Genomic DNA, 21,230 nt, shown 5'->3' with positions numbered 1-21,230 from the left:
TCTTTCCCAGTCTGAATGAGTGTATCTGCCTTACAGTGAGCTACTTCATCTTAGGAAAGATTCACAAAACACGTTCACATGTTCTTCACCTGACATCCTCTGTAATTCTGTAGAAATGCATGTAGCATATTTCTACCCATTAAAAACATAATTTTTAAGATATAGTGGATATTAAGGTATGCTGAAAGATCTTGCAAGATATTCAGAGAAGCTTTTTGCAATTTGTGGTTTTACATATTGTGATTGACAAGGAAAAACAGTTCTGAAAGCCCTTGAATGTTTTTGAGTAGTTAATAAGAACATTAAGAAAACACAAAGGTGGAAAAATGATCAGAATTGCCTTATTTTGCTGTTATGCCTTTTAGAAAAGTAGAACAAAATCACCAACAACTTCATTAAAACTAGCTATGCCAAATTTCTCTTCAAAGAGATCATCAAGATTATCACCTACCCTGCCATCAAGTCAAAGCCCCCGAAAGGATGACATTTCTAGTAGTAGAAAGTGGTAAGTACAAAAATCCCTTGTACATCTTTCTGCACACCAACATACTTTGAATATTTATGAAACATTTTTAGATCTTACTGTTTTAATGAATACTTTAATAGAATCATCTGCTTAGTGAAGCACAGTTATGGTACAGATCGCACGCATGGAGAATTCCTCCCTGGTTGATTAGTTTCTTGTTTGTTTGTGCCACAACAGAAAAAAAATTATTTCTCCAAATACAAGTGTTTTACACTCTCTTGTGTAAAGTTGATATTCTCTACATACATTAATTTTCTTTTAACTCATTCCAGTGCTTGCCCTCAAAAATATTCTGTGTCAGTAATTTCCACAGGGCCACATGAAAAAGTATTCCTCTACATTTTTGTATTTATTATAAATTTGAACTCCATGTACTTTTTCCTCTACTATTCACTATGTCATTCTGCCTCTCTCATGACCCTTCATTGTTGTTTATTTTATCAGCAGTCCTAGTTTTTTCTTAAATATGTATTGAAGGTTTTGTTTGTTTGTGGATCCAGGCCAAAGTCAGTGAGCAGAGACATGATTCAGTGCATAGCTTTGGATGACACCGAAGACTCAAAATACCAGAGTCGTAGAAAATACACCTATGCTGAGCTCCTCCCTGTAAGTACTACTTGAAAATATTAGTTGTCTTGACTCACGGGTTAAAACACTTTGTTCTGTAATATTAAAGGGGAAGTAGTCAATGATGGGGAGAAATTGGTTTGATTATGTGAATGTCAATGCCTTATGCAGAGGTATAATTAGAATATCAACATTTTCTGTGTGGTATCTGTCACTATTTGATAGGAAATCATCACACATACAGAGGTTTATTTTCACTGGAAACTGTTGATCTTCTCCATGGTGACCATGTGTTCAGTAGGCTATTATGGAAAATGTACTGGATAAATGTTTCAGTGGAATTGTTGCATAGGAATGTATACCAGACTTACAGTGAAAACTGAATCTACCCTAGAAAGTCATTAAAATAGTAAAACTCATAAGGGGAAAATGCATCACTTGTACAATTCCTCTTTATTGCTTGTGTACTTTATTCTTTTCTTTGTTGAATTATTGCCTGCTAAGCAGGCTCTCAATCCAGCAAGCCTCAGGAAGGACAGACTGCACAGAAGAGCCTTTGCTCAATAACTGTTAAATTGCTGACAAATTGAACATGTGAGATGTCAAGATCTGGCAATTTAAAATATATCCAAAACCTTTCATGTTTGTGGAATGGTCTCAAAACAGCCTGCTCTTTCATGGAGGTATTGATACCCATGGCCTCACAACTAAAAAATCCCAACATACTATGAAATCTGGGCCTGTTTACACATGCATGGAGTCTGCTGATCATTTGAGCACGATTGATTGTTTTTCACAACAAAATCATACTTTGTTTATTACTTCACTGCAATAATTTTACTTCTTTGTTAATTTTGACAGAAGAAAAAGCTAGTCTTTGCATTTAGGGGAAATTTGCCACCGTGAACTATTTGTTTTTATACACCTTCATCATATATTTTCAAAGTTTCCCTCTGGCTGAGGGAGGACAATGCTACCCATTTACACTTACAGGGCTAGACTGGAACCTACAGTCAGGGCCCAACATTTGACATCACAAATATGATGCAAAAGGGAATGCAGGGATTCATAGTTTAACTTCATATGGGGGAGGGGGATCTTCCTACTCTGCCTTAGAATTCTGGCTTCTCCATCCCTGTTACTGTTTGGAAAGAAGCTGGTTGTTAGCCACCACACTCATCTGCTCTCACTTCTACTATAAGAGACAGCAAGTCAGCCAAAGTTTCTCTCTTGTGATAATCAGAAGCTAATTTACCTTTGCAACCTCCTCTGGCTACCCTGTGAGTGTTGTCAAAATGGATGTACTCTTCCTTGAACACTCCAGGAGCTAGCCACAGTAAAGCGCATGGATTTCTTGCCCCCTAAAATGCTCATGATTTTGTTGCTGATGTGGTGTAACCCCAGGAGACATATCTTTTGTTCCATGCTAGTTAATTGTTTTGAAGCTTTACCAAATAACCACCTGTTAACTTCTCTTAATTCAAAACATAATAGGCTGAGCTGAGACAACTTTTGACAGCTCAGTGATATGGTTTAGTATCATTGGAAATCCCTGGATTCACAGCTAAAGGGTTAATGATAGAATTAAGACCAGGTTTGTTTTTCTGTTTGAAGTATTGAGGAACCACCTAGGGGATGTTATGGCCATTTTGCTGCTCTACATGCCTTCCCTCATCAGACTTACTCCATTGGATGTGAATATTTAGTGGGAAAATGGTATGGAGAGCTATGATCAATTGCATATGTAGTAGAAAATGGAGCCTAGTTTCTTGGGATGAAGATACTAATTGAACACACTGCATGGCCCTCCATTGTAATGTACTGACATTTGAAAATAATGAAAGCCTCTTGTTTCTTGCTGTATAACTATACTTTTTTTGTCCAGGGGAAAAGTGCTGCTGGCAGTGTTGTCTTAAGGGGATCAAGAATGGAAAGCATGCTGCAGTCTCTTTATTTGGAGAACAGAGCAGGCTACTACTTCACACACTTCTGTGAGAAGTCAGGGAATAAGGTATGAGCATTTTCCTACCCTGTGATAATTTAGTCCACAATTGACTGAATGCCAAGTTTTAGAGGGCAGTCAGACTGGAAAAAAAAAAAAAAAAAAAAAGGAGAAAGAAAGATTGATGACTGGATGACTTATTACTTGTGAGACTCCAATCCCTCAACAATAATAAACTGTTCATGTGTATATTCATACTAATGACAGGTCTTAACCAAGCTGTCAGATCTTAACTGTCTCAAACCTATTGGAAATCTGATTGTACCATCAGGGATAAAAAAAGACTAATCATTTTTAAAAACTAGCCTTTAACTTGGCAGAAAAAATGAGGCCTTAACCCACAAAAACATCTTTTAAAAAGATGGAAAATTTGCTAAGCTATTACTCATGATAATCTGCCTCCTTCTTACTTGTTGGGTTAGTGATGTCCAAAATCTCCAACGTTTTAAAAACGTTCTTCTGCTTCCATGAAGCTTCTTGGATTTCTGAGAAACATAGCACTATTTCTTCTCTGCAGTCAGCAGATCCATCATTCATTGCTGGGTGTGAATTGAGGATTGGTTGGAACAAGTTATGAATCTGAGTCAGTGTTTAGTGGCTTTGCAGAAAAATTGAGTCTTTAGGGGAGATGTGAATGCAATCAAGATGGACATCTGTTTCACCGCTGGCACACCGCAGAATCCAGCAGCAGTAGCTAGAAATGTCTTTGGCTACTAGAATGCAAGAGCCAATGTTTCCAAAGCTGGATACCTTCAGCTAAAAGTGTTAAATGTGTATAGATAGATATCTAAACAAAAGTAACTTAGTTTTTCATCAGAGATAGGCACTCACCCACATGTCCTCTAGCCTTTGCAGGTGCCAGGCTCCTTTGAAAATTTACTTAAGGTTTTGTCTACAGCTGTGGAGCCTGTTTCACTCATATGCCAGATCTGGCAGGCTACAGTTTGTGAAGCAAAGTTCCTTGCCCCTGTCTTTTTGGAGCACTTTACTGTCCAGTGATGGGGTTTTCAGGGCATTTTTAAGATCAAAACCCCATAAGTACATGATTAAAACAAAGAACTAGGGGAAAGATCTAGACTCCTTCTCCTGAAAGGTCTTTTGATGTTTGTTTGAATTTATGAAATGAGGCCAAGCCTCTGTGCCTCAGAAATGCATGTAATAAAAATGTAATGATAGCCCCAGTAACATGTCAAGTACACAATATTTAATTGTTTTGGTTATTGTTGCAAAATGCTATTACACCATGGCACAAATTCTGTGTGTCCATTATCAGCATTTCTTATTTAGTGCTGGCTTTATGCCGTTGAAATGTGGTTACTCTTCAAATGTTAACTACAATATTAACAATTTTAATGGCCAATGATGCATAAAGGATACAATAAAAGATATAGTATCACAGTGACGATGCTATTAAATATGTTGTCCTTCTGCCAATATGCAACAGAAGATTAAATCCATCTTAAATTGAGCTTGATTTATGATGACCCCAAGGAGCTAAATAATTACTTGCATTGGAAAGTCAGCCTTTTATAAAGCTGTGATTTTTGGGTAGCAATAACTTACAATATTTTTCATCTCTAGTTGTGGAAGAACAGTGTGTACTTTTGGTTTGACCTACAGGCTTATCATCAGCTATTCTACCAAGAAACTCTTCACCCTTGTAAAATACGCAAGCAAGCTCAAGTAAGTTGTAAATAGTGTGTTTTCCCTTCACAAATATATTTGTTCATTCCCTTCACAATTACATTTATTCATTGTATAGACTGAAAAGAAGATAGAAATTAGAAAAGTTTCCAAATCTTGACAACTCATGCTGAAGTAAATCTGAGTTGTGGACAATAAAAGAAGCTCTTTGGAGTGTTTCCATGGAATTTCTTGATTTAAATGTTAAACATGCATAGTTTGAGTTCTAGGCTCTGCTGTCTGTTCCCAGTCTTATCTATTATACTCAGTTTACCTACTCTCCCCTTTGCTACTCTGTCGTATTTGGAAACTGTCTGCTTAATGTTAACATCAGAGATAATATTTTTTCTAAATCATGTAATTGCTTGCGCTGCACCTTTCCTTCCATCTCTCATGTGGATTAGACTTGCAGGTCTCACAGTCCAGACCTCAGATAATGACCTTAGTCATGAAAATAGGTCTTTCAGTTTGCAGTCCTGTTTTTCTGATTTTCAGGGTACCATTATGCTCTCTTCACAGTTGTCAACCCCACCCCCCACCCCCATTTGATCTTTAGAGCCTCATTTACTGTCAAGCAGCACTGATATTTCCTACAGATGAGCATTCTTAATTGAGCATACACTTTAAGTCAGGGAATAAACCAAAAGTCAACTGGTTCACCACAGCCCATAGGTGCTGATGGCTGTCACTGAGTACAAAATAGTCCCATACTGCCAGGGAAGGAGGCTGCAGTCATGTGATATCATTAGAAGTACACCAAGCAACTTTTAAAACCACTTTGTGAAATGTTGGTCTGGTTTTTTCTCTGCAAACTTTGTGTAGGAGTATATCCTATCTGCATATTTCAATATATGCTGTAATAGAGCAAAGCTACTTCATATGTCATTGGAACAAGTATCTGTAGAGAGCAGTGGAGAATAATATCTTTGTACAGCTTATGTTACTGAGCATCTGGACTTCCTTGAACTTTTCTTCTTTTCCTGCACGGAGGTTTTACTGGGACAAGTGACAGAATTTTGCATACTCGTCCAGAATTCTCACCTGAATCCGCGTTGTTTGTACAGAAACTCCAAGCAGGGTCCAAGGCATGGACGACTCCTTCTCTCTTGTCACATGTTGGCCGACTTGAACTGCTACCTTATTTAGTTGTTTTCCTCTCCAGCTCTACTTACAGCCTGAGGCTGAGACCAACTGACTGTACTCCACTAAGACTGACTGTCTCCTGTATCTGCCCAGGCCTGTGTGTGGCTAGGGACCCTGCTCACAACAGGCTTGCAAGTTAATCACATCTAGACTGTGTATTCATTTTCCTATATGTTTTGTTGCATGACAAATCTTAGGTTGCGGTCCATGATGGTTTTCAATTTGGTTTCATTTCACTTACACTCTTACACTCTTCCTGCAGTGGTTGCATGGCTGAAAACTAAGGCTCCGGTCTTTTTTACTTATCTTATTTCCAGTGCCGGCCTGGTGGTGACAGCAGAACATTGTACAATCAGTATTACCAGGCAATTGTGGAGCACTACATACACATAGCCATTAAAGTAAATACATCAAAACGAAATACATGAAACTGTTCCATTAGCATAACTAACAGCTGAAATGTAACATAACAAATCAACACATGTGCTGCAACATTTGGTATCATTCTCAAGCTTGCCTTTTAAGGCTACACAAAAATTGTTCTTGTTTTCGTTGGAACACGGTAAAGAGTCAAGCTGCAACCAATCTACAGGATCTGCTTATGGAAGAGATGCCTTCCCAAATTCTGCACTCACCTTTGGCACAATAAGATACTCCTAAGAGAATGTGGATCAGATTCACACAACACATTGTCATATATATTTTAGTATTTATTACAGAAAGAGACATCCAGAGTATTCTGTACATGTTCTGCCTGCTTCCTGTTAGAAACAAGAGCAAACCTGGATTGCTGTCTATCTGCTACTCATTGTTTCATTTGTCAGGCATTTTTATTTCAGCTTTATGATAGAGTAAGGAAATGCATTCCAAGGTGTATATAAATTCATCCAAGCAAAGAAATTATGATGAGAATGAAATCTGATGGATAAGAACAATGATGAATACTGGTAATCATCCAGGAACATATATGGTTATTCACTATAAACTTACACACAGAAGTGTAAAATAAATTGGGAAAGAAAAGCAATAAAGAAACACATATCATAGTTTTCAATAAAAAAATAGCTATTTAGAGTTAGAAAATTTAATACAGTTATAGGAAGTACAGTATTTTAACACTAGAATCAATTTAGATAAAGGGAGTTACCATCACTGTGAACTTTTAGGGTCAGACACAAGATTTATGTTAGTGGAAAGTGATGATGGGGGTTAAGGCAATTTAGCCTTTCTGTTTAAAGACCAACCAGTGCATTGTATTCTTTCAACATACGATTCTGTCAAGCAGCTGCACAAGGCCCTCATTTGGATCAGAGCAATATCTATACTTTTGGGCAGCAATATAAGCACTCAAGCACTTGGACTTAAATGTTTTTGTGTTTGTTGTAGTCATTCTGAGATTGCTTACCAAAGCTGCCTCATCTGGGGATAAATTCACACCAAAACCCAAGGCCGGAACAATCCCTGATTTGGAAAGTCATAAATGAGGCCAAGGTCTTAATCTGAATTTCCTAAGCATTTTGTATCTTCAGATTTGTGCCATTATATGTAATTTCAAGACGCAAACTCTGACCAGATTTCCAGACAGGGTTTTGGGTTCAATCCATCACTTATTCTAATAGATTTATAGAAAAATGTGTAGCTGGCAGGTAGGAAAATTCTTTGTGTTTTGCAAAAAGAACAAAACATCAAATAAATTATGATGTGCACTTGATGTCACGCGCTTAAAATTTTTGTATGAATCTAATAACGTTTAAGTTCGTTTAATCTATTTTTTCCTGTTTATACTTTAGGAGATTAGCAAATGCAAGTTTCACTGTTCCACTGAGATTCAGAAAACCACAAGAATTCCATGACATGGGAGTCAAAAAAGGCTATGAATATTCTTTTTCAAAGGATAAAATGTATTTTCCCCCTATACCTTACTAACTTCATTGCCCACTGTTGAAGGTTGTGAACACTGACACTTTTCTGCCTTTTTAGCATGTCTATAATACTTGATTTTCCTGCAGTCCTTGCATTCATATCAGTGCAGATCTACAGATGCACCTGAACCCTCAAGCAAGGGAGATGGGGATGAAAGCTCCTTTTCATTTCTCCCCTATCAGCAAGTGCATGCATTCAGTTTCTCACTTTGTGATACTTTCTACTTGGTGAGTCAAATCCCATAGCAATGGATTCTTACAAGAATTTAAGCAAAAAGATGGCATCATGCCAGATCCTCAGACACTGTAAATCTCTGTCCTTCAAAACTGAAGAGGCCATCCTGATTACAGCACTATGGGTCTGGCTGGTCCTTTGAGTCTGGAAAAGTGCACTCTTATAGGTAGCTTAACCAACTCTAAAATTCTGCTTCATACCAGCCCTAACTATTTTTTCTTGAAAAAAAAGGTCTGTCTTTACTATGTTGCAGGTTTGCATGTGAAATTATACAGGACTGGGGGTACTTCTGCAGGTAAAGCAGATATGGCAATATATAAAGACAGGGTTTATGTGAGCAGCTTGTCAATAGTGTTTGGCCAAAGTTTCCTTAGTCTGAGCAATTTCTGACTCTGTAGGCTGATATTTTTTGTCAGCTCTGAAGAAGAGTAGCAAATATATGCAATTTAACCCATTTCATATGAAATCATGGGGGAAAGAAGAGTTCCTCCCAGTAAACTTGTGGAGTGTTTGTTTCAGCTTTATTATTAAAACTATGCTAAAAATGAGCAGTCATTTAAGAAATCAGGTTAAATGTCTGTTACACTATTGAGGACCTATCTTGGACCCCTTTCACTGATATACTCACACCCTGTGTGGTTTTATGAGTCATAGCAGGTGGAGCAATGTAGCCCTAGTGACGAATACAATTGTTAACCCCCTCTTTAAAATGTCTCTTTTAAAAAATGCCACATTTCCCTGTCATTGGACTGGTCCTTTCTAATTTGGCTGTTTTATACGTTAAATGATTTGGATCAGACTAGAACATGATGTAACTGAAAATTTAGTAGTGTTAGGGTTCTTCAAAATAACTTCCAACTTTTGAAATCACTATGAATCTAATTAATACTGTGTTAAATCTAAATTTATTTGGGGATTTGCTGAGAAGGGCATAATTTAGGATAAGTGTGGTCTTGTTCTTCAGCTAGGACTCTTCCTGTAGATGTCCTCATTCTCTGACCTTACCCTTACACCTGGAGGTCTTTACTGCACTGATAATATGGGCCACAATAGCCACAAACCATCTTTGCTTTCAGCGATTAGATCTGTGTAGAAAGGGGATGGAAACCTGCACAGACGGTAAATATAGTAGTCGCAACACATTCTGACTGGGGGATGGATGCCAGCCATCATAGCCCTGTATTCCTCAGCGTCCTGATATCAGGGGAGTCTAAAGGGTCTGTTTCAAATTTTTAAGGTGCAAAACAATCGGGATGTAGGCTGGTACTGTTGCTGCTTGAAAGAAAGAGTCTAATAAATCAGAATTTCATTCAAAACAAACAGAAACATAATTATTTAATGTACTCAAATATTCTCCTACTGTGTTTGAAATTTAAACCCAACAGTGTTTTATTAGTGTTTGAACACAGAGTAGATGTATTATTTTCTTATTTTTTACTGCTTTGTACATCTGCTAGTTACAGCTGGATTTTAGCAACACACGGAAAATGAGAATTATCAGAAACCTGCATCCTTCATTATCAAAACTGTGTGATAATAAATAGTGAAGACGGGCTCTCCAGTGCCATCCTAAAGAGAAATTCTGATTTATGCTACTAATCTGATCCCCTGTCCATGTATTTGAAAACTAGACTTTGACAATATGAAGAGAAAACACTTACATGTATATGAAATTTATTACATAAGCATCCTTTTCCACTTGAGTTCATCGCTGCAGTCAGAATCATGATGTATTCGAAAGATATTCTGGCATATCTTCTTACAAGATATTCCTGGAAGAAAGTGTTTTTCTCTGATTTTTCAATGTGGGGTTTTTTTTTTTTTCATAGCAATTTATGAAACATTAAAAACCCAAGAATTTGACTTAGGGGACTATTTGGAAAAAAAATTCATCTGAAATAAATAAAAAAAATTATACTTCAAGAATGAGCTGCTAGTGAGAAGGAAGCATTCTCCAGGTTCAGTTTTCTTCTGTTTGTACATGTTAAATGTCAAACTATGTGCTTCATAAAAAAGCAGATGGTAATCCTTGCTTTGCTGAGGATTTAGACCTCAGTTGTGCAGTGGTATCTCCTGTTATGGATCCTGTAGCATGATGGAGCTTCACTAATATTGAAGAACTGTGGAAGAGAATCTCCATAAATCTTATAATTTTTCATTAATTTTAACTTTAAATTTACAAATTCCCATCTATTCAGAAGAAGTAAAAACCCCTCACAAGCTGACCCAGCACACGTTCTGCAAAACAACAATACAACTTCATGAATAGTGCAGTTGCTATACTGATTGCGGTTATCTGAATTTAATTAAGAATAAACCACATACCTCCAAGCAAAAATTACATTAAGCATTATTTTGTGATCTAACCAATTTAACAAGTAGGAGTAAAAATAGTAGGGAGGTCAGTTATGGCAATAACTGAATTTTGGACGAAATAGTATTATTGGTAAAACAAGGCAGGTGTAATTAGATATACATTCAGAATATACAGCAGGGCAGTGGGGACAAATATGCATTCATTCTTTCCTTCAACAGACTGTGACCATTGGAACGGATGACAGCTAAGAAACAGTTTTCTTCTGTTTTATTGTAGTTCCTTTATGCAACTTACATTGCCCCATCTGCCAGTATGGACATTGGACTTCATCAGAGTAAGAAAAACATGATTTATCAGAAAATTGACCCAGCTTTTGAGGATCTTTTTGACCCAGCAGAAGAGTATATCCTCACTGTTCTGCTAGAGCCATGGACGAAGATGGTGGAAGCAGACAAATATACTTATGGAAAGGTAACTGATCTGGATGATACTGTGAAAAAATTTTATGTCAGGGAATAAAATTACAAGAGCCTTCGTATGCAACCCTGTTACATTTATAGTCAGGAAGGGAGTATTATGGGATGTTTTGCTCACCCCTTTCTAAGCTAATGTGTGGAATAGACTGAGCTTCCTGTGAGCAGACTTGCCATCTGAAAAGAAGGTCAGGCTTCAGTAGACCTCTTGGTCTGTGAATGAGGGAGGAATGCATCTTGCTATGGCAAAATTTTCCCTTTCACTCCGGAAGTGTCATGGATCTGCAATCTTATAATTGATAAAAAGTAATTTTCTTACGATAGATTGCCCACAAGCCTTCTATGTTTTTAATGATAAGTACAAAATAAGCTGTGTTTCTAGAGTGTCAGTGCAGTGATACTAGGTCCGTATTAATTGTATCGAGTATTTCTTAGTGTTTACAATGAAAATGCAGCTACTGCTTAGCATAAGAGGAAATGTGATATGGTGACCCAGCTGTATGTACCCCCAATACTTTTTAGGTAGCTGCCCTGCTGTGTAAGGACTAACTGTGCCCTGCAGGCTTCCTGAAGTAGGTGGCTCAGTGGTGTACTTAGTTCTAATCCCAGAAAGCCCCTGCAGGCTCATGCACATTGGAGGAGATGGCTGCAGTCCTGACTCTGTTTTTGACAAATAAGAACAAGAAATGATGGAGGCAGTGGTGGATGCTGTGGCTTTACGCTCTTCGTAAACTTATCTGCAAGTTACCAGTTGTAATCAGACTTCTAATTCCAAGTCTTTAACATCTCTCTCTTGGATATGGAAGGAGAAACTTACAATGGGGAATCAGGAGGTGGAGCGCAGGAAGTTAGTTCTTGTTCCTGTTTTTCTCCACTATGACCTTAGATGAAGCTTCTCCATTTTTACAGGAAATATCATCACTTACTGCTGATACTTCTGTCAGCATGTAATGAGAACATGCATGCACTGCCCCCTGCAAAACATTTTTAAATGGGGAAGTTCTGTAGTACAATGTATTTTTCTTACGATATTATGCATGCATGTATGAACAACTAGGAGAACAGATGCCTAAAATCAAAGTTGAGAACAGTTTTCTAAGCCTTTTAGGTGGTGGCCAGTATAAAACATTTAAGAATATAGAACAGAAAAAAACATTCAGCAGTATTGCCAGCTTCAGCACCTTGCAACTGAGAAGACTAATGAAGCAGAGCTCTTATCCAGACTTTTTGTGTTTAATAGTCTTTGATGATTTTTCCCCCCATGGGTTTATGTGAATGTGTCTTGAGTCATTTCACATCTTCAGCCTCACTGTAGTAGTAGGTTCCATGGTTTAATCATGCAATAGGAGAAAAAAGAAGAGCTTACCTTAGTTCATTTGCAGACTCCTCCCTGATAATTTAACCTGGTACGCCGGTTATTTAACCTGGTACGCCAGTTTGGCATGTCATGAGGAACTTGTCATATTCTCAATGTTGTTATTCTTTTACGTGTTTTGGTTGTGTCCAACTTCAATTACATTTCTTTGAAACTCAGGAATCCTGGACTATTTGACCTCTCCTCTTACAGAAGGTGTTCCATACCTTAGTTACACTTATCATCCCCATCTGTATCTGTTATTTTATATTTTGATGCGATACAAGCAGTACTTGAGATCTGGGATGCACTAAGGATTACCCAGCGGCAGAATCAGAATTGTGTTTTCTGTTTTGCTCTTTGTTCCTTTCCTAATTGTTCCTATGCTTCTAATTGTCTTTTGACTCCTGGTGAACTTTGAGTGGATGTGCCAAATGTAAGCTAATAGCCAACTGCAAGGATTCCAAGATCTCTTTACTAGTAACAACTAATGGAAAGCCCTAATTTGGAGCTCACTGGAATGACCTAATGTTTATTGTCCTTGAATTCAGCTGCCCTTTTATCATGCGGATGCTAAAGTGTCCTGAAATCCTGCAGTTCTTCACAGTCAATTTATTTTTTTGCTCTGTGGAATCATTTTGCAAACTTTGTTGTATCCTCACTCACCGCTTTTCCAGATAATTTCTAAATGTTTAAAAAACCAACCTCAGCACAGATCCCCGTGAGACTCCAATAGGAACCCCACCCCATAATTTATTTCTTTATTTTTTATTTTCTATCTTCTAATTAATTCACAAGGGGACTTTCCTTCTCATCCTGTGATAACTTAATTTCCTTAAGAAATTTTGAAAGTTTGAACATTGAAAAAAACCTTACTAAAATGAAACATACTAATCCAAACACATCTGCAAAATAATATTTTTGTTTTTCAGCATCTTTTCTAAGCTTTCTGATAAATTTTTTTTCCTAAGCTATTTCAGCTGTAATTGCTTATGACCTGCAGAATACTGTGCAATTGACCACTGCTTTCATTAATCTGAAATGTTATTTACTTTCAGGCTAGTTTTACAGTACAGTCTTTCATAAATCTATATTTTCCATGTGTATTATCAGTACTAGTTGTCTAATATATATTGCCAGTCCCCACTAAGTCAAGTCATTGACTCAATCGATTATTAGTATACATCATTTTTGTATAAAAAAGGACTCTGCTTTTGACCACTCTCTGAGTAAGTGTTTTCATTGCTTCTAGTGATGGAAGAATTCCTCCAGAGTGAGAACTGAAAATATAAACTTTTGCTTTAAGTTAGTGCACGTGTCATTTTATACCTCCTTGAGTTAACGGAGGGATGATCTATTACCTTTTCGGTTTAGATGATGCTTTGCTTTGCAAGTGTAGTTACGTGCAGACTTCTCGGTGCCCTAATAGCACAAACCTCTTAATCAGGGCACGAAAAACCAGAACTTAATCCTTTTGACTGCACAATACATGTGTTTGTGAAGAGTTATAATACACAGACATAAAACGACCTGTTCTAGGAGGCACTCGAGTCTCTTTGTACTAGGCGCAGCCTGATGCTTAGACGCACTCCTTCCCAGCACAGGAGACAAGGTCTGCTTTGTATTTTGTTCAGTCCCTGGCTCTACTCTTCCCCTTTGTTCTACCATACAGCAAGATATATTTGGCCCATAATGAAACAAGATATTTTATCAAGAATTAGGTGAGTCCAAAATTGTTTATTTGGGACGTGGTCAGTATGTATCTATATTTTTATTTTTAAACGAAACATGAAAACGGGAGTTCCTTTTTATTGTTGACTCTCATCCTGTCTCTGTCTGCTTTCTGTTTAAACTTTATGAAAAATGTTCTGAATTATTTTCCTATTTACTTTTAAACTACTTATTCTTTTAAAGGAAAGAATACCCAAAAGCACTTTAAAACAGTGGAATAAAGTTACACTGAGCCTGAAGGCATTCAGATAACACGGTGATTAGTGTGGTATTCACATTTAGACAAAAGCGTAATGAATATTAATCTAAAAACTCTCTTCTCTCCCTTGCACATCAACTCTTGTATAATAAAACCACAGCTTTCTAATCTTTGTAATGGATGTGCTAATCGGTATAACACATTGACTCAATTTTGCTAAATATCCTATAACCCGCATTTGAATGGTTTAGTCAGCCAAGAGGGTCACCAAACCGTTGGTCCGTTATGCAGTTACCAAATGTTTGCACATAACCTGGAGAACAGCTCTAGTTATGTATAAACGGCTTCTAATTTAGTTTAAAAATGCCAATACTTCATGAATTCTAATCATGCACAATTTATTATTTTAAGGCATTACCTGGTATAAAACTAAGGAAGGGGCCAAGGCTGAAAGTCTGAAAGCTTTCACCTTCATTGCTTAGATATTATAACATCTTAAGTTTCCATTTCTGGAAGTCTGTGGCACTCTATCTTTTTCACACTTCTCACTGAGAGTCATTGTTTTAAGACCTTTTTGTGTTTCTCAGTGGCACTTTGACACACTATTTGCTGGTATAGGCCACCAGGTAAGTCTGACACAATATACACAATATAATATATACACAATATAATTGAGTAATTTTTAAAACACAAAGTTCTTTTCTTAAAGATATAGTTATTTAGTGGTGATTTGTGGAGATCTACATTAAATTAATCTACGTTATAATTTTATTCTACCAGAACTTTTAACTGAATTGTTTGTCACAAGGATGTGACTTCTAGTGTCTTTTAAATATCAGCCTCATTACTGGCAAACGTATTCTTTTCTGTCCACTGTCACTGGCAAAGTGCCTGACCAGTTCTCCATCTTTCTATAATGTGTACTGTAGGGATGACATAAGATATTATTTTTATTAGGTGGAGCTGGTGGAAGAAACTCGACAGTTGGACTCTGTGTACTTTAGAAAGCTCCAGGCTTTGCATCAAGAGAGTGGTTCCAAGAAGGATGAGGTAAGACAAGTACCTACTAACAAAAACAAATGCTTTCTATCAGAGGGGGTTAACACTTTGAGTATCAGCAATGAAAGACTGACCAAATCCCAGTCTGGAGAGGCAAGTAGTCTGATTTCTACCATTCATTTTGGGGAATGATTAACAGCCTTTTTTTAATTACGAATACAGGTCTTCTGTCAGTTACATCAATATCAGACCACTGTATAATTGCAGTCAATGAGATAGTTTTCACTAAAGTCTGTGGAATGTATTTTGGGGCCTTATTCTCGAGTAAATATATCAATTTCAAGTAAATTACAGGTATATATTGATTTATTTGATTATGGAACCCACACACACTGGTATGTTTAAAGCAAACATAGAACTAAAGCTGTTTAAGAGCTGGAGCCTTCATTTTTTTTCTCAGCAATCAAAAACTGTTGTAGAGGAAAGTTGTCTAATGCAAGGATTCCTAGACTGAGCAAAATACAGAGATGAAAAAAGCAGTTATGCAAGGGAAATAATTTCTTCCCTCAGAGTACTGTTGCTGACACGGGTCTGCCATGCCACCCTGATGCTCTCAAAGAAGATCAGCACTTGCATCAAGTTCACAAAGAATCGACAGGTCCTAATCTATCTGACCTGATCCACGACAAAATGAAGTTAGAACAGTTCTGGGCTTTTCTTAATGAGCATTCTGCAGGGTACGTTTCTTTGTTATTATTATTTTACCCATTTCTAAGTTCAGAAGAAATTTTTGCTGGGGATCCTGGCTATCTAAATGTTCACAAGATTTAGTTGTTTTAAAGAATGTGTTTGTATATTTATGAAATCCACATGCACATTGTTCAGGCAACTCAATTGTCTTAACATTTTGGGGGTAAATATTCTCTTGTCATAACATGTTTGTATTACAGTTCTGCTTTCAGTTTCTGCTTTGATTAGTGGCAAACCCCTGAGTAGAGCAATTAGCCTATAATAAATAAAAAATTATCTTTTTTAGTACAGATCTAATTTAGTACATTTTAAAGATTAAAGCTAGATGTTATAAAAATGTACAAATAGAAGACAGCCATGTTATTCCCACAGTTGTGAAAGTAACTGCAGCTGTGTGTTTGCACTGATCTGAACAGAATAAGGTATCATCTTGTAGCAGATACAGTTCATGTAGGGTTTTTGAAAAAGTGAGCCCATTTGTTTAGAAATGAAGATCTAAACAGAAGTTCCAGCAGAAGTAAATGTCAGTTTGCCAACCCCCAGCTGCTGCCACCCCCCACCATCACCCCCCACAAGCCCCACACTAATCTCTATCCTGTTTTAGGAAAAGGCAAATATACTTTTTAAGTAACTGCTATCAAGTCCTTAAATTGTCATTTCCTTCCTTTAATCTAGGTTCCCATGAGCTGATGTTTTGCATATTGCCTATTGCTTCTAGTCAAGCACTGCTATTACATTAGCTTGGATATTGGTCAGCTTTTTTAAAAGTGTCCAGAGATGGGTATCTAGCACAGGATTCCTCTGGCCAAGACTCAGTGTCATCACTTCTGCTTATCATCATAGGTTCTCTTTGTAGTCAGAGAGAGAAATACATGCTTCTGGACACAATTCTTCTAATTCTGAAGGTAACATCTAAAACCAGTTTGGATGGATCATTTCTAAGGACGGCTATATCTGCTCACTGACTACAAAAAGACTGTAGGTAATAAGTTCAGATAGAGATTCTCATGCGGTGGGTGTCTATGGTCAAGTGACTTCTGAGTTGTCTAGACCAATGGTCTCCAAACTTTTCTGGTCATGCATCCCATCAGTAAAGAGCATGAACCCTTAATATATGCATATTTATTTTTTAATAAAGTATATTCATGTGATGCTGAAGTTCTAATATTTTCTTCCTGCCCCCTAATGAACTGTCTCACATACCTCCTGGGGTGCACACACCCCACTTTGGAGACTGCTGGTCTAGAGTTCCTCTCTAACTGGGGAAACAGTAGGAATCACAACAGGTCACTGGCTAGGATGGGGTCCTGGACAGGTGTGCTGAACTGCATCTGGGACTTCTGGCCTCTCTGTTAATCATGGACAAGTATCATATTAAGTGATAGAGCCAGGCAGAGAAATTTTTAACTTACATAGAAATCTTCTTTTGTAAAAATTAATCATGAGGAAAAACATTTGAAAAAGTCTCACAAAACAGTGTTTTAGAGCTGGGTCCAGACCTAGTAACTCTGAAGTCCAGCTGGCATGCTATAGTAAAAATCCTTAATGGTGCTATAAGCTGAAGGGATCCTAGAACTAACGCAGTCTGGAAAATTTCAGCAAACAACAACAAATGTGTCATTTGCCTTTTCCATTAAAATTTATGGTTCTCTTATTGCCCAATTGTAAGTGACCCAAGTTTTGGGAAGGCTGATGAGTACCTACGCACAAATTCTGGTAAACTAAACAAAGTTCCATTAATTAATATATTAAAAAATTATATAGGGTATATTCACACAATTGCAGGACAATTTGTGTTACTTTGGGTTAGTGGGTTACCACTTGTTAGTCTTGCCAGACTAACTGAATATGCACATGCTCCTGATCTGTTGAAAAGGAAAAGTAGAGTGTGCTAGGATAAGCCATCACTGTAAACAGTTTAACCTAACACAGTTTAAGATTATATATTTCGCATTTAAATAAGGGACATATTTGATCAGTTGTCATAAGCAGATGCCAAGAAGTAACTCCATAAACCACAGTAACTGTAACTTGGATTGTTTGCATTTGGGTGAACTTATTCATGTTGTGAGGAACTAGTAAATGAAAGAATTTCATTCTCGATAGAACTTAGGTCTGTAAGGGTCTCAAAATACTTTTGAAAGGGGGACATCTGTTCTTAAATCAGTCGGATGCTTTCAAAAGTTTTACTCATAGATTAATGCTTTGGAAAAGCCAGTTAGCTGAATGGAAAAGTGAAACAGAATTGTCTGAATTTAATGTTTCATACTTCCTGCTGCAAATACATTGAACATCCTCATTAAAATACTCACAAAACTTCAGCTAGTAAGATACTATCAGAAAACAGTCATACAAATTAAACTGAAATTGTAGGTATGTCACTTATTCTGCCCTCTGTTTTAAAGAACAAAACCAATATATATCCTATTAAAACAAATTGATAGTATACACTCAAAAGACTATGAACAATACATAGATCAAGAATTGCACATGGAGATTATTTGTCATTACTGGGAATAATGAAATAAGTAGTAGAATCAGTAATTTTTGAAAATGTAGCCCACAAACCACCCTAGACACAAGATTTACCATACATAGTTTTTCTCTGCCTACATGGGGCAGGAAGGGGATGATTTCTGGGGCTGATGTTCCCGGCTGTCACCCCTGCTCTTTTCTCAGGCAATGTGATGAGGAAGCAGAACAGGAGGTGTCGACTCGTCTCTTGGTGGCTCACAGCCTCAGTACTGCTTCAGATTCTCATCTGTTTAATTTTTCTTTCTGCCTGAGAGCTCTGCACTATGGGTCTGGTTCACAGTCCCTGCTGGATTTAGCAGTGGCACATTGAGGAGATTACTCCTTTCAGGGTAGCCCAGAAGGCACCCTAAATGAGACTCCTAAGATGTGTGTTTGATCAGCCTGTTCAGCAAGTGCCACAACCTCACCAGATGGTACCGGCAAAGAAAAAAATGACATAACATTTCAGTCCAATCTGACCTGGTATTTAGGACTTGAACACTTTGGTGGCTTGTGGTTAAACTAGTAACTCCCTAGAATGTTGATGAAATTAACTCACTATTAAAATAACATTCTGTTTAAATTTGTTTGTAGCATGGATCTCATGTGCTGGCTAGATATTGAACAGTTCAGAAAGATGCTCCACAAGGATAAAGAAAAAAGGGAGGAAAAATCTAAGGACATTAAAAACAAGTACTTAAACAAAAGTTACTTCTTCGGACCCAACAGCCCAGCTACCAGAGAAAAACAAGAGCAGGTATCAGCTGCAAAAGTGTTCATTATGAACAATCACACTGAATGTGATTGAGATAAAAGTCCATAAGAAGCTTTCCTCCAGCTTTTCCCCAAGCCATCTCCTCAAATCTTACCAATATTTTTGGCCAGACATCTGGTTCTGTTCTGGTTGTGGGGGTCCCTTCCTTCCTGTTCAGGCTCTTCCTCCCCTCTCTTTACAGAACATCTCTCTTAAACCCAGATCTGAGGCCACAGCCAGAGCTTGCACAACACAGCTCAGAAAAAGTGTAAAAATGGCTTTCAGGCAGAGTAACTTGTCTCAGCTTTCTATTTTAGTATGTCAGTAAAGCCACAGACAGCAAGTCTGAGCTGTGGTACTCCGATCTATCTTTATACTTCAGGAAATTTACTTGGTCAAGCTCGGGTATTATTTGCTGGAGCCTGTATTCTATTATAGGTAGGGACAATTGTAATCTGTTCCCTTTTATGAAAAGTACATGTGAGCCTTGGGTAAGCATGCATTAAATGCTTTGCTTACAGTTAAGCTCATGCTTTGCTAAATCAAGGATGTAGAGAGATAAAGGACTTTTGGTATACACAAAAGTTTATGTCATGTGTTGTTGTATTTGGATTGCTTAGCTAATGCATTCAGGTGGAGGATGGGGACAAATCCTTCACGATCGACTTTCGGCAGCGGTTCTGCTAGAAATTCAGCAATGTGTCCAGGAGAGATTAGAAAAACAATGGCTGCCATTGTTCCTGGCAGATGAACACCACGGGGTGGAGAGACAAGCAAAGGTAATTTTTTAACAAAGCAACACATCCTGGCATTGTTTTTCTTTGGCTCATAATTTGCCATTCAGATAAAATGGTTCAGAGGAAAAGCAGTCCACAGCTCACATTCAGTTTACATTGAAAGAGACGCTGTAGCATGTACAGGTTGAAGCATTTAACTCGCTAATTGTGAAGGCAGTTCCTCTGAAGGCTTAGTCTAGCTGACAGTAGTTAGATCCTAAATCTGAAGGAACTGGCGTTAGCTCCACTGCCAGCCAGGCTGCCAGGGGAGTAAACTAATCTTTGCTGTAGTGCAGCACTCTCTGTATGCCATTTTGTCCTAGTCATACACTTGCACACAGAAGAACTGCTGCTTTGTGTAAAGGATTTGCCCAAGGGGACAAGAACACAAGCAAATGAATGGGCTTCCCACGCTGTATTCTCTCTCTTACACTGCCCATATTCTCCCATCTGGAGCTGCACTGCCTGTAGAAATGACTCCAGGACTTGTGAAATTCTGCTGAGTGGGGAGGTTAACTGCTGCAAGCCTTAGACCAATTGGTTACTTCAGAAAGTTGCCAGAAAAGTGGGAACGAGGAGCCTTTCACTCCTGCTGGTTCATTAGAAAGACTGGGGAATGGGCAGAGCAGCTAACATCTGCCTTTTATGAGAGTGCCTCTGTAGCTGGGATCTGTGTAGGGGCAAATAGACTTGTTTTTTTTGCACTTCCACAACAGCTCTGAAATGTGAATTACACAGCAGAGGGAAACTTTACAGTTTCACCAAGCAGACACATATGCACACTGCATTGATTCGTAAAACTTGTTTTCCATGATCCTTTTAGCATCAAGAACATTGTCAGAAGTGTTGCCACAAGTGCATATGATCTGGATCCTTTTCATTGATTCAGAGCACTAAGCAATCTGACAAGTATAGGTTCTGGCAAGACAAATTTTAATTTTAATAACGATTATGTGATTAAAACAAAATTTCCTAACCCTCTGTGTTTTTAGCTGAACTCTGCCTTCTTTACAAGGCATGGCACAAGACCATGCAATAAGGCTAAGTTGCTTCCAGGTCTGGAAGCTAGCTCATGCCTCTTCTTGCACCTGCTGCACTGTACTGGCAGGGAGAGCAGCCCACGCAGTTTGGAAAATGCTGCATTCAACACTAATATACAGTTTAGAGGATATACATACTTCTAATGAGCTTTTCCTAACTCCATTTATGTCTGACTGCTCTTTTCTCTTTCTTATTGCAAATTCAGAGGATGAAAAGGTCCTTTGAAGAAAGTATTTTAGAAGAA

General features: G+C 37.8%; 1 protein-coding gene across 1 annotated transcript in view; it reads left to right on the top strand.

The window, feature by feature from the left end:
- Window positions 1–21,230, top strand: part of RGS22 (regulator of G protein signaling 22) — a 63,483-nt gene that overhangs the window by 25,780 nt on the left and 16,473 nt on the right. Inside the window, exons 10-18 of the mRNA XM_040586682.1 lie at window positions 366–505; window positions 1,027–1,132; window positions 2,979–3,104; window positions 4,677–4,778; window positions 10,672–10,866; window positions 15,110–15,202; window positions 15,722–15,888; window positions 19,010–19,172; window positions 19,790–19,948. Coding sequence (XP_040442616.1) covers window positions 366–505; window positions 1,027–1,132; window positions 2,979–3,104; window positions 4,677–4,778; window positions 10,672–10,866; window positions 15,110–15,202; window positions 15,722–15,888; window positions 19,010–19,172; window positions 19,790–19,948 — 1,251 coding nt within the window. The remainder of the gene's footprint in view (window positions 1–365; window positions 506–1,026; window positions 1,133–2,978; window positions 3,105–4,676; window positions 4,779–10,671; window positions 10,867–15,109; window positions 15,203–15,721; window positions 15,889–19,009; window positions 19,173–19,789; window positions 19,949–21,230) is intronic.

The sequence above is a fragment of the Falco naumanni genome, chromosome 3 (assembly GCF_017639655.2).
Source record: "Falco naumanni isolate bFalNau1 chromosome 3, bFalNau1.pat, whole genome shotgun sequence".
Lineage (NCBI taxonomy): Eukaryota > Metazoa > Chordata > Aves > Falconiformes > Falconidae > Falco > Falco naumanni.
This window is presented reverse-complemented; position numbering and strand designations above follow the sequence as displayed.